The sequence below is a fragment of the Lampetra planeri genome, chromosome 49, assembly GCF_965212315.1.
Source record: "Lampetra planeri chromosome 49, kcLamPlan1.2.h2, whole genome shotgun sequence".
NCBI lineage: Eukaryota > Metazoa > Chordata > Hyperoartia > Petromyzontiformes > Petromyzontidae > Lampetra > Lampetra planeri.
In genome coordinates this window covers 9291189-9305005 of record NC_136155.1, presented here as the reverse complement: position 1 = coordinate 9305005, position 13817 = coordinate 9291189, and the positions used below count along the sequence as shown (strand labels likewise).

Below are 13817 nucleotides of genomic sequence, written 5' to 3'. Positions count from 1 at the left end.
ACCTCCAAAGGGTTGAAATGGAGTCTTCCTTTTGTAAAAATCGCATCTAAAAACAACTGTTAAAGGCATCTTATACTTTACATGAAGCATTATTCAGTTTTAGGTAGAGTATTGTTTTTCTAGGCTAGAAATGTAAAAATCCACCTCAGATAATGATGCAAAATGTCCAATTGTGGAAGTTAATGGGAGAAAAGATAGGTAAAAATAATAAATGCACTGCCATAACAAAATAACACTACAAAAGGACATGCATCACGCTATTATAAAAATGAACCAACATGGACATTATCCTTGGATATGAAACGCATGTCTACACATTGACAAAAACTCAAATTGAAAGTCTGAAATGACTTTCATCTAAACCAATAAAATCAGCCTAACACCCCTTGCGCTTTTGTCTGTTTGGCAATAGATGCTTGTATTCAACCCACATTTTTTGCGGCAACCTTCCACTCAAACAAGCAAACCCTACTCGGTGCACAGCACACTAGCCCGTGCCCAGTCTAGTGTTTTGCCAGTGATGTGTGCATGTGTATTTTCACTGCATGCAGAGCATATTTTTTGTCACTCTTTGATCTAATAGAAGTCACCTTGACTAAATTTGTATTCTTAAAATTGAGAACTTGATACCCAAACCCCATATTTCCCATACAAGTGGGCACCCCCACGCACTGTTCACAGTTCAAGTTTTCCATCACTGCCATTTTGTAGACAGCTCAAATATACCATAAAAAAACACAAACATTCACCGATGACAAAACATCTTTGAGATGCAAATAAAATAAGCAACACCGACATTTTTAAGTGCAAAAACCTGCCCCTAGTTTCAAAGACAGCTTGAGAGAAGACGATTATAAACAAAGCTTTTCCACGACAGGCAAAATCTGAAAAATATTAACTCAGACTTGTAGATTTGCTGCACAAGATCTGATGGGAAACCGTTTCATGTTTAATACAACTAAAAAAAAATATATAAAATGTGTACATCTGTATTCACAAATAGAGCTGTCTATCTTATTCAATAGTGTGTGTATGCATTAAAGGAAATTAAGGGCCTGTGTTTACAGTGCGTGAAAATGAAGGGGTGGCGCAGAATTTAGCAAAGCACGCTATGGGTAACTTGACTAATGAAGTTGGATTCTTGACCACAGTGAACAGTATCAGAACTGGTCATTTTCCACCACCCACCCCCTTTCCAATAAAACCAACTTGATGAAATATGAGCAAACAACACCTAAGACTGACATGGCATGGGGAGGTCTTAATCTAGCAGTGGATTGACAAAAGACTGAACATTATGAGACAGCAGTAATCATACATCTGCCAGTGTAAAAAAATGCACTTCATTATAAACACTTGGTAACTCTTTGTATTACAAATATTGAGGGGAAAGAGGATTGATTACACTGTGTAACAAATGTTTTTTTGTTCCTGGGTAGTAAGTGTTATTTCCTAATTGCTTATGCCTCAAAAGTACAGAAAATGGCTATTGTTCCCCACAAACTTTGCTTTTGTGACCAGGACAGTGATATTTTGAAGTTTACATTTTTCCATAACATTCCAGATAGATTCAGTGCTGAGTAAACTTGGAGTAACTAACTTCTAGAATGTTCTAGAACTTTCCAGTAATATAAATAGTAGTACACATACAGGGGCCTTAAGCCCACCAGTTCAGTTTAGTTCCAGCTGCCTAAGTGGATACATATCTGCATTGTTCTGAGATGGCATCAAGAGGCTACAAGAATCCCGGCAGATGAATTTTTCTATGTCTGCGGCCAATTTATCGAGACATGAGCGAAAAAGTACTCTGTGGAAGCATCTGCGGAGATGTGCGAGGCCTACAAGGCATATTTCGGCATGCCTGTCGGGGATCAAGACAAACCCTAGGCACCTAATTTCACCTGCAAGCAATGCAAAAAAACTGGAAGGTAAGATGGACAATTGTTGCTCGGAATTTTATGGTACAAATTTTGTTTAAAAAAAAATTTCATTGTAAAAGTTTTTTATTTTAAAATGGTTTACAATTTTCAATGTTATTGAAAACATACATGAAAAATGTTGCGAGAATCTCTTACACATTAGTCATGGGTGAAATAATGTATTTTTGTAGGATGGTACAGAGGGGAAAAGAGAGCCATGAAGTTCACTATCCAAAGAATTTGACAGGAACCCACTGACCACTCAAGCAAATGCGACTTCTGCATGGTGGACCATTCCAAACGTCGGACTGGCAAGAATGCACCTATCACGTATCTGGACCTTCCTTCATCGATCGCCCCGGTGCCACACTGCCATGAGCTCCCCGTACCCACTCCTCCGGATAGAGAGCAGTCGTCTTTAGAAGAGAGCAGAGAGCGAGGAAGAAGTTGTAGATCCAGATGACAATTTCAGAGGTGGAGCTGAGGAGAGAAATCTATACTACCCCAACCAAAAAGACCTCAACGATTTGTTTAGAGATCTTGGTCTCACCAAGTCCAATGCAGAGCTTTTGAGGTCTAGGATCAAGCAGTGGAACTTGTTGGATAAAAGTGTGCAAGTTGCAGATCAGAGGAAGCGTCACCAACCTTTTTGCAGCTTCTTTACCCATCAAGATGGGCTCTGCTTCTGCCACAATGTGACCAGTCTGTTCGAGGCAATCGGAATCGCCTGTAACCAGAATGAGTGGCACCTCTTCATTGACAGCTCATCCAGGAGCCTCAAAGCCGTGCTGCTCCATAATCTTAACAAGTAGCCGTCTCTTCCCCTGGCTCACTCGGTGCACCCCAAAGAGGATTACACCAGCATCAAGACCTTGCTGGACGTCTTGAAGTATGACGAGTACGGCTGGGAGGTCAGACTTCAAAATGGTGACATTCTTGATGGGTCTCCAAGGCAGTTTTACCGAGTTTCCTCTGCTATCTTTGCCTTTGGGACAGCAGGGACGCCAAGGCGCACTACCACAGGCGGGACTGGCCACAGCGGACCGAGTTCTCTGTGGGGAGGAACAACGTCAAATGGGAGCCACTGGTGGACCCCCGGAAGGTGCTGATGCCACCACTGCACATCAAATTGGGCCTTATAAAACAGTCGGTGCTGTAGATAAGGAGTCGGCAGCCTTCAAGTACCTTCAAGACTTCTTCCCTAAGCTAAGGCAAAGGTCAAAGCCGGTGTCTTCATTAGACCATAGATAAAGAAGATCATGGAGTGCAATGAATTCCCCAAAAAGCTCACTAGTAAGGAGAAAGCGGCTTGGAACAGCTTTGTCGCAGTGGTTCGTGGCTTCCTGGGCAATCACAAGGTCGAAAACTGTGGAGCTGGTTAAGACTATGGTGAAGAACTACAGCACAATGGGCTGCAGAATGTCGCTCAAAGTCCATATCCTTGATGCTCATCTTGATAAATTCAAGGAGTACATGGGAGCGTACTAGGAGAAGCAAGGCGAGCGCTTCCACCAGGATACAGTGATACCTCGGTTCACGAACTTAATTCGTGAACCGACTCTGGTCGCGAACCGAATTGGTCGTGAACCGAGGCACATTTTCCCATAGGGTTCAATGTAAATCCGGTTAATCCGTTCTGACCTTTATTTTGGTTTTTGAAGCACAAAAATATGAAACAAATTACAATACACATTAGTACTGTACAGTATAGTAATGTATAAAGAGATAACACTAACCTTGCTTGAGATGACTTCAGTAAGCACTCAAACGGGTGAACTGTACAATACAGTAAGTACAGTATTGTACAGTACAGTAGTACAGTACAGTACTGTACGTGCTAAAAAGCACACCAAAAAGCAAAAAGTCACTGAAAGTGTCTTCACAGTACTCATAGTACTTCTTTCTGTCTCTTCTTCTCTCCACGATCTACCTACAGGAAGTCACGACCATGTGACAGCCTGGAAATAGCATTAAAATGGCCGCGGCTCCTGTTCGTGAACCGAAGCAGAGTTCGTGAACCGGAGCATATTTTTAAGAACTTTTCTGTTCGTGAACCGAGTTGTTCGTGAACAGAAGCGTTCGTGAACCGAGGTATCACTGTATACTGGACTTTGAATGCCGCTACCAAGGACAGTATGAGAACATGATGGGAGACTATATTTGGGGGCTGATTCGTGAAAGTGATTTACAGTATAATCGTAAATCTTGAAAAACTACTCACTTCTAAATCTTTTGTCATCATTTTTGTATTACTTTAGTATAAATAAATGTTAATTTTGATTTATATGGTTTGTTTTTCTGACTATGTGAATGAAAAGACACAAATTCGCCTGTTTTCTCATTGAAAAGAGGTCAATATCAAAATATAATTGTCCTGGTCACAAAAGAAAGGGTTGTGGGGAATAATAGCCATTTTATATACTTTTTAGGCATAAGCAACTACGAAATAACACTTACTACCCAGGAACAAAAATTAGGTTAGTGTTATAGAAAGAAAATAATAATGCTAAAATATGAATTAACGCAAAACAATGTCATCACTCTTTTGGGTAATTATTCAATGCACTGTGTGCTTAGTTTGTTGTCCTTCCCCCACACCTCGGATTAGCACGGATGCCTATGTACGGTGTGAAAAAAGTTCCAAGTACATCTCTTCAAAACCATAACTGTATTCAGAAATCCAATTAGCAGTGCTCACCAAACATTAGTGCACCAAGTCCAAGTTGTATCCTTGCCAATCTCTGTTAAATCCAGAATTTGGGTGACACCAAACAGTGGCAATTCCCAGCTCATCGGTCTGAACCAGTTTTGGCAATGAATAACCAACATTGACTTTACACAAACATCTAAAGTCAAAGTGATTCAATACTCAAATGAGCATTGAGGTGGTGCTCAATTCCAATTTACAGTCCTCGGCCAGTGATATAAATTCTACATTTCTATGACGGGGGCAAGTATATCCATAAAACCACTGGCGACTTCATCATAAGGTGATACTATTAACCCCGGAAGGATGGGCAAAGTAAAACCCCAACCCAGATTTGAGCTCGCAACCAACCTTCCCCGACTGCAAACCAATCACTAGTGCTCAGCCACTTGGCTGGAATAACAGTCCTAATTGGTATTTGTTGCACAGGCAGTCTCTTTGCTAAGTGAGAAGCATGATTAGCAATGGCTTCAAGTTAACACCTATGACATAAACCAAATTGTTCTTAAATAATTTATATAGGAACAAGCTGTGCAGGACTTTCAAAGCCAAAACATCTGAAACCTGGTCACTAACCTAGACATCTCCCATGTGTACACACAGCTCTGGGATAAACTTTTGAGTATCTACCTGCTGTGCAATGGTCCAGCTTTGGGTGTCTAACTGCAGCACAAGAAACATGAAGCATGCCACGCGAAGTGCCGACATCACAAGTCACAACGTTATTAAGAGGGCAGGGAGGAGGCATGTGGCGTTTGACATCATAAAATTATGTCAAGTTGAACGATGTCACACAATGACATAATTTGCATTACGAGGTTTCATTGACATCAATAATATCGCCAAGTATAGCAACCCTTTGTTCAATTTGCCTGGTTTTCGGTTGGGGGTACAACTTTTTCCTAAAATGCTGCCTTCATTGGATAATTATAATAAGTAACCATTACAGAATGCTAGAGAGCAATTGCATTCACACTTTCAATCTTAGTGTCAATATTGAACAATTGCTTAAATCAAATGGTATGCTCATCTTCTACTTCATGCATGATGTGATGCGAAGTAGGTTATCAATCCAATCGCTGCAAAATAACTGAATATCCATTTTGTATTTATGTTGAACTTCTTTCGCACCATACGTAGTCAACCGTGCTAATCAGTCACGACAAGTTAAGCACTTGAGCATTATCAATCCTAACACAATGGACCTTACAAATCACCGATCTTCAAAATACTCATCAGCTTCCGTCAATATTAAGATGACAGAATTAGTTACAATTCGTCAGCTTTACAGCCTACTCCTGAAACAATCACCACAATAGCTCCTGCCAGTTACTGTGCAGCACTTGACTAATTTCAATCACTCTGCTGGGAGGGGAATTCTTTCACCTCCTTAACCCCTCCCACAAGAGCAAGCAAAACAAGTGCTTAAAACTTCCAATGGTCTGTGATGTCCCGGACCACAGTAAAGAAGTTTCCGTACCCAATGTGAACAAAAAGTAGAACTTGCAAAACATCATCAACGCAGTGGTGAGGTGTACCACCAAATTGTTTGCAGCAGTTAGGTATTTGCAAACGCATGCATGTTGTATGCGTGTACACCCATAAACGCATGTGCGCATGCATTAAACTCCACGATGCACAAAATGTGCACAAGAACCTTATTTTCTTCATGACTCGCATATACCACGATGATTCAGGCTGACCTTTGCAGAAAATAGCATGGCCGAACGAGATTGATGATAACCATTACAGATAATGACATTTATACTATATTACGTATATTTCAAGTTTTTTTTTCTCTTCTTAATAAGCTTCTTAATGAACTTCATGCGTTTAACATGTCAGTGCACCTGAAGCTGTTACTGGTAGGAATTTAATCAACTGTCACTTGGTTAGGTGACATTCACAATTTACCTGCAATAATCATGGGTCACTGGCCATTTTCTGTCACAGTAAACCGCAAAAATTGTGGCTAGCCTTAGGTAAAGTTATTCACAATGTAATAACTTTCTCACAGATACCCGAAGCATTATGGTATTGTTACATACTTGCATCACTCTTCATCAATGCCCCTTAGATATGGTACTATTTATTTACCATGAGGGCTATGACCTGAGGAATATTTTAGGTAACATGCCATCGCTGAGATGTGTAAGAGATATGCAGCTCAAACATTAAGGATGCGCACAACCTCGTGCACCCACATAATACATTAATAATAGACCTGTTTAAATTAAATGTCCCACAAAGTAAAGTTGGGAACAAAAGTAATACAGCATTGAAGTTCCAAAGAGTGTTTGCATATTTGAGGTGATGTTTAGTATCCCATGAGAATGCAGTGTGATGGCGTCCAACACAGCAATCTTAGGTTCTTAATAGCCACAGCCTGATGATGTGGAGCCCAACATTACGTGCCTGGGAACTATGTAGCTGGTGCTGGAGCATTCCATAACCTTCAGTGAAAATGGACTTATCATCCTGTGAGAAAACAATCATCCAAGTTAGATTTTAGGCATGTCTCTCAACAATGTTCCATGTGCTGTAAACAGCGACACATTTTCTACAAGTGTTCTCACCAGAATGGGTCTGAAAAAGGAATTCTTCTCAGCTCTACATTTTCATGTGCAAAACGATTTGCTAGGAATGCATTTGTGGTATTCACTGTGAGTACAGATTTGCGTTAATTAATTTCACGATATGCACATGTGTATGCTCGTGACGACCAATACTTGGATAAGAAATATATGCCAGAGAAGCTGTACACATTCTTAACCGAGGATATTTTGGTTACTCATGTACAGGCTTTGGTAAATATGCAACTCAAGCCGATGTCAACAATATGCTGCCAATCGACACTTAATTTCCATATTGTAAATTAGGTATAGATACCATTATATACACAAACTACATCTATGGATTATTCTATATAACGTGTATTAATATTGATATTTACACCCGTTTAAAATTGTAAAGGCAATCAGTCATATAAAAATTACACCTTTTCAAGGATTCAAATTCCTATTTAAATAATTATATATTACACAATATTACTGCATGATTTAGTTAATTCATTTACAGGGTATCAAAGTTTGGAGTTGTTTCTTACGTGACTATAAAAAAAGCCACCTTGCAGTGTTTATGTTCCAAATATTGGCAACAATAAATTAATTCTACTAAATTTCAATGAACTAAACACATTAGCTCGAACAATATAGATAATCAAACCAACTTTTGACTGAGTGCACTCTTTCTGAAGTGAACAGGCTGAATGCAACAGTAGACATTGCCAATTACGCAAGGAGCACCTTCTGGTCTCTACATGATCAGCACTGGAATGGGGTAAATTCCAGCGCTGGCATTCACAGGCTGACACATACAAACAGAAATCAGAAAATTATGAAAAGTTTACAAACTCCACAGGCAGAATATTAAATTGTCAAAAAAACCCTTGTAGCAAATCAGTAATTCTTCAATTTAAATTTAGTTCATGAACATTGTTATATTATGAAAGCAAATCATTTTCATTAAAAGTGATTAAAGGGAAAAACAACCATTTGATGCACGTGTGCAAAGCAAATCTGTACCAAACTAAAGAATGCTGGTCCCTTAAGACCCTATTCCTGGTGAGAAGTGATATTTATGTGATTATAAACAGAACATGCATTGCAACATCAATTGTCATTGGCACTGGAAGAATTAAACGAATGCCAATACGGAGTCACCGAGAGCCCAGCCTTGGCTCTTGCATGGGTCGGCAAGCGACCTGGGTACTCACGGCGCCCTCCATGTAGTTCATGCGGTAGCTATCCTGCTGGCGACGGAGCATTTCCTCCTGTTCGCGCTGGCGCCGGATCATCTCCTCCTCGCGCCGCCTGCGTTCCTCCTCGTGTCTGCGAGTGCACACGGCATATTCACAGCTGAAATTCCACCCTCTCAAACATCTACATTAACAACATACCAATGTGCCCAGTGGAACATTTTCTTTCATTTTGACAATTACAAATGGGCAGTAAAAGTTAAACGAAAAAGTTTAAGCGTACACACAAAAAATTGAGAGATCCAAGCGGGAATTACATTGAGACAAAGCAGATTGCATGGAACAAACACCTTCACACCCTACATACAATAGAGTGAGTAGTATATCGTGACTATAGTCATACCTGACTCTACAGTAGTATATGGCTCTACAGTAGCATCTACCGACTCTATAGTAGTAACTACTAACGCTACAGTAGTATCTACTGACTGCAGCAGTATTTACTGACCATAGTGGTATCTACTGACTGCAGTAGTATCAACCAACTCTACAGTAGCAAATAGACTCTACTGAATCTATAGTAGTATCTATTTACTCGAAAGTAGTATCTACTGACTCGTGGCATCTACCTACTCTACAGTAGTATCTACCTACTCTATAGCAGTTAATTACTAATTTAATAGAGTACCATGGTGAGGCCTAGTTCCGTGCAGAGCCCCCGACCTTGCCTAGATTGCCCAGCCGGCTGAGGTGGCACCTTGGCAGGCTGAGGCTGGGCTGCAACCCCCCCACAATCCCCCTGCCCACTCTACAGTAGTATCTACGGACTATGGTAGTAGCATCTACCAACTCTATAGTAGTAACTGCAGATTGGGGTGGGGGGGGACATCACACTGTGAAGAATTGACCTTAGCATTGTGTATTGTTTTGCATTTTTAACACGAATGATCATTTTTCCACGCCCCCACCGATCGCGTGTGGGTTGCTAAGGCAACCACGGGTCAGCGTTCTCGCGCATGCGCAGATGTGTACTTTAGCGAGCGCCCAGCATTGTAAAATAATAATTAATAGTAATACATTGTTAATTTAACTACTTCAAAGTTGACGGATGTGAAATACGAATAGCACTGGCTCACCCCCGGGCTTATCGCGTAGTATCTGGGTACTTTTTTGAAACGTAAACCCCACAGTTTGTGAGTTAAAAGTGTCACAAGGTGCGTTCACACACAGATAGACAGACAAAAAGACGTATGTAGGTAAGACTAGCAGGAAGTACCCGGCGTTGCCCGGGCAAAAAATAGATTTCAAAACGTTTCTTAAAAACCTTATACATACACAGATACTAAGGTATTATGAAAGCCCGGTGGGCCGTTTGTCCATTTCTCCACCAACAAAATTATAAGAGGCTTGCACAAGTCAAAAAAGTTATGGAAAGTGGGGGGTAAATAGTTAATCCAAAAGGTTTCCGAAAATTGTCGACCCCCCACCTCAAAAAATATCTTTACCCCCGCGTAGGTATATATACCTACACACCCTACATACAACAGAGTAAGTTGTATCCATTGATTCTGTAGTTGTATCTACTGACTGTACAGTAGTATCAACTGAGCCAGTAGTAGCTACTGACTGTATAGTAGTATTTACTGACTGTAGCAGTATTTACTGATCGTAGTGGTATATACTGACTGTTTGAGTATCTACTAACTCTATATAGCAGTATCTACCAACTTGATAGCAGTATCTACTATCACTACAGCAGTGCATACTGACTGTGGTGGTTACTGCTATGATTACAGCAGTGCATACCGACTGTGGTGGTACCTGCTATCACTACAGCAGTGCATGCTGACTGTGGTGGTACCTGCTATGATTACAGCAGTAAATAATGTGGTTGTACCTGCTTTCACTACAGCAATGCATACTCACTGTGGTGGTACCTGCTATGTTTACAGTAGTGCATACCGAATGTGGAGGTACCTGCTATCACTACAGCAGTGCATACTAACTGTGGTGGTACCTGCTATGATTACAGCAGTGCATACCGACTGTGGTGGTACCTGCTATGATTACAGCAGTGCATACTGTGGTGGTACCTGCTTTCACTACAGCAGTGCATACCGTGGTGGTACCTATGATTACATTAGTGCATACTGGGGTGGTACCTACTTTCAGAACAGTAGAGCCTACTGTGTCGTGGTACCTGCTTTGACTACAGCAGTGCATACCGACTGTGGTACCTGCTGTTTACAGCAGTGCATACTGACTGTGGTGGTACCTGCTTTCGCTACAGCAGTGCATACTAACTATGGTGGTACCTGCTATGATTACAGCAGTGCATACCGACTGTGGTGGTACCTGCTATGATTACAGCAGTGCATACCGACCGTGGTGGTACCTGCTATCACAGCAGTGCATACTGAGTGTGGTGGTACGTGCTTAAACTACAGCATTGCATACCAACTTTGGTGGTACCTGCTATCACTACAGCAGTGCATACCGACTATGGTGGAATCCTGATACGACTACAGCATTGCATACTGTGGTGGTACCTATTATTACAGCAGTGCATACTGTGGTGATACCTGCTTTCACTAAAGCAATGCATACCGACTGTGGTAGTACCTGCTATCACAGCAGTGCATACCGAATGTGGTGGTACCTGCTATCACTACAATAGTACATGCTGACTATCTTATATATAAAAAAGGGAAATTTGTGAATGTGTGTCTGTTCGAAATGTTTAGCATACTTGCCGACATGCAACCAACTTATATTAAACGGGAATAGGCCGATTCTAAAGAAATCTACAACCTGCGATTCCTTTGCACGATTTAAAGAATCGAATCGTGGCGCACCTGGGTTTTATTTTATTTTTAATCAATGAGTTTTCTTTTCCTTTAAAGTTTTCAGGCATTTTAAAACATTTTCCCCCCGGGGCAACGCCAGGTATTTCCCGTTAGTAGCAGTATATATCGACTCTATAGCACAAAGTACTCGCCTAACAAGAGTGCCGTGCAGAGCCCCCGGCCTCGCCTAGATTGCCCAGCCGGCTGAGGCAGGACCGCTACCCCCCCCCGCTACAATAATCCTGTATAAGCGCTATAAAATTAGTATCTAACGACCCTATAATAGTATGGGGTGGGGGAGAGAAGAGGACGTGACACTGATGAATTTACCTCAGCGTTGCGTGTACATTTTTTTGCATTTTGAACGCGAATGAGAAATCCCCCCCCCCTCCACCGATGGCGTGCGTTGCCAGGGGCAACTCCTGTCAGCGATTCACGCATGCGCAATAGCGTGCTTTGTTCCGCGCTGGGCGGCAAAAGTAAATAATGAAATTAAGAGAAATCGCACTAAAACGTGAATTTAACTACTTGAAAGTTTACGGATTGGACAACGGAATAGCCTATTCCCACCGCGGGGCTAGGGGCGTGCCGCCCGGCAAATTTTTTTCTACGTAAACCCGACCGTCTGAGAGCAAAATTCCCCGAGCGTGTGTGCGCAGACGGACAGAGGGGACAGACCGACAAAGAATGCCTTTTATAGGTAAGATAAACATTTAAGACATTTAATTTCATCCTAATATGCAACGTCATTCTATTTTTCCATCTCAACAAAATTTGAATTGTATTTTAAGTCAAGCACAGTAAAACATCTCAAAGGCAGATTTGAATAAGCTAAAATTGGGGGTCATCCGGAAAGATTCCCAAAAAGTGAAATGAAGGAGCCAATTGGAAAACTGTTTGCATGATAATAACTAAAATGCAGACTTGCAATTTTTAAATAATAATAATAACTTGATACAATAATGTCTTAAGAATCTGTTACCTTGGACGTCACATGCTCCATTAATGTTCTTTTTCACATTTATTTTACGAACACAACTAAGACTTAAAGCTCATGAGAAAATTCATTCAGACTTCCACATTTAGTGAACCTCACCCTTTATTCTCTGCTGCAGTGAGAAAGTGATTAAACTGTATATAAATTAATTTATATCCAGTGAACCCAAGAAACTTGGCCCATAAGAAATACCACTAGACAATGGTGGTTCCCTTCAAGCATCTAGGTATAAAATGTTAAGTCCTTAATTTGTAAAATATGGACTATATTTGCAAAACAGATGATACAGAGGATTTGATTTTGTGTGATATCACGGAAAAAGCTACTTTTTGCTGTAAAAGGCATTTTACTTAATTTTTTTGCACTAGAACCCATAAGCTATTGCTGTTTTGTTTAAATCGGTGTTTATGTTGCGCAAAAACTTTTTTTTAAGGGCTCGCTTGGAAAAGATGGATTGTCTCAATGGGCTCCTACCTGATCTTAAAAAATGTAATGTTTCACAGGAGCCCAGCAAGCACACGCTGATCAGTGCGTCAATGCAATACAAATACAATGCAAGGGAGAATTATTAAATGTACGAATACCTTCTAACGTTTCTTTTGCAAGAGACATGGGTAAGAAGTAACGTGTTAAATTAAACGATTATGTTGACTGAAACAGGTTTGTAAACTGACCTCATCTCAATTTCCTTGCGCTTCTGGAGCTCCTGGTTTCTCAGTTCCTCCAAGCGCCTCAACTCCTCCTGACGCCGCAACAACTCTGAAAGAAATCACGGATTTCAGGACATCACCCTTGTTAAATACCTCCGACAGCTTTCCATAAAGGCAACCCAACACTTTAAGAATTTAAATGATAGGCACATAGCTTGTGCGTCCTTATTCTTTAGTTGATCAGGACCAAATTTTTGTTACCCAAATCAAGAATTGTGTTCAAGTCAGTCGTGATTGAGTGACTTATCTGCACATTGGGAAGATAAAATGTCTATTACATTCAGCTTGTCGTTTAAACGAGCATGATGAATGTAGCGTACAAACTGAACAAACGTTGGACATACAACTTACAGTAAAGAAATGTAAACTGGATGTCCGGTAATTTATATATCTGTTAGAACTGTAAAACGACATGAACGTGAGGTGCAAAGGTCACCTTGGCGCATGAGCATGGCCTGGTGCTCGTGAGAAGCTGCCTCCATCTCAGCATCCAGTTTCTCACGAGCCTCCCTCATGTTCTTTTCCACCTGGTCCCTCTGTTGACGCTCCATCTCATCGAGAGACTTCCACCGTGTTGAAAACTCGCACTCAAATGAGCCAGGCTGCGCAAAGCGAGGTGGCTGCTCCCGTTCCCTGCAACAACCGCACATCAGAGCAATCCTATGAAGACAAAAGCTTCCAAATGTTGCACTTAATGTGTAACAAGCAAATAAAAACATTGTAGAGAAAACATTAACAAATACTATTATTCACTCGAATGTATTCCTGATCACCCATTGTCTACACATTCCCTGTGATAAGAGTGGTTACAGCAAATATAATTTTACATGAAAGGTTATCAATAACCCCAATTCCTAAAAATGTGTTCCAAGTAAATAAAA

The 13817-nt window shown here is 40.9% G+C and overlaps 1 protein-coding gene across 4 annotated transcripts in view; it reads right to left on the bottom strand.

Moving 5' to 3' along the window:
• Positions 1 to 13817, bottom strand: part of LOC144733997 (paraspeckle component 1-like) — a 92122-nt gene that overhangs the window by 65184 nt on the left and 13121 nt on the right. For 3 of the 4 annotated variants that reach the window (XR_013588463.1, XR_013588464.1, XM_078616027.1), the window contains exons 4-6: positions 13373 to 13569; positions 12901 to 12985; positions 8402 to 8516 (exon numbers count right to left, since the gene is read on the bottom strand). Coding sequence is in view for 2 of the 4 variants with exons in the window: in XM_078616027.1 (XP_078472153.1) it covers positions 8402 to 8516; positions 12901 to 12985; positions 13373 to 13569 (397 nt within the window). In the remaining 2 variants the exon portion in view is untranslated. Of the gene's footprint in view, positions 1 to 2205; positions 7105 to 8401; positions 8517 to 12900; positions 12986 to 13372; positions 13570 to 13817 lie in introns of those variants that run through there. The other variant, XM_078616028.1, reaches the window with a different exon arrangement.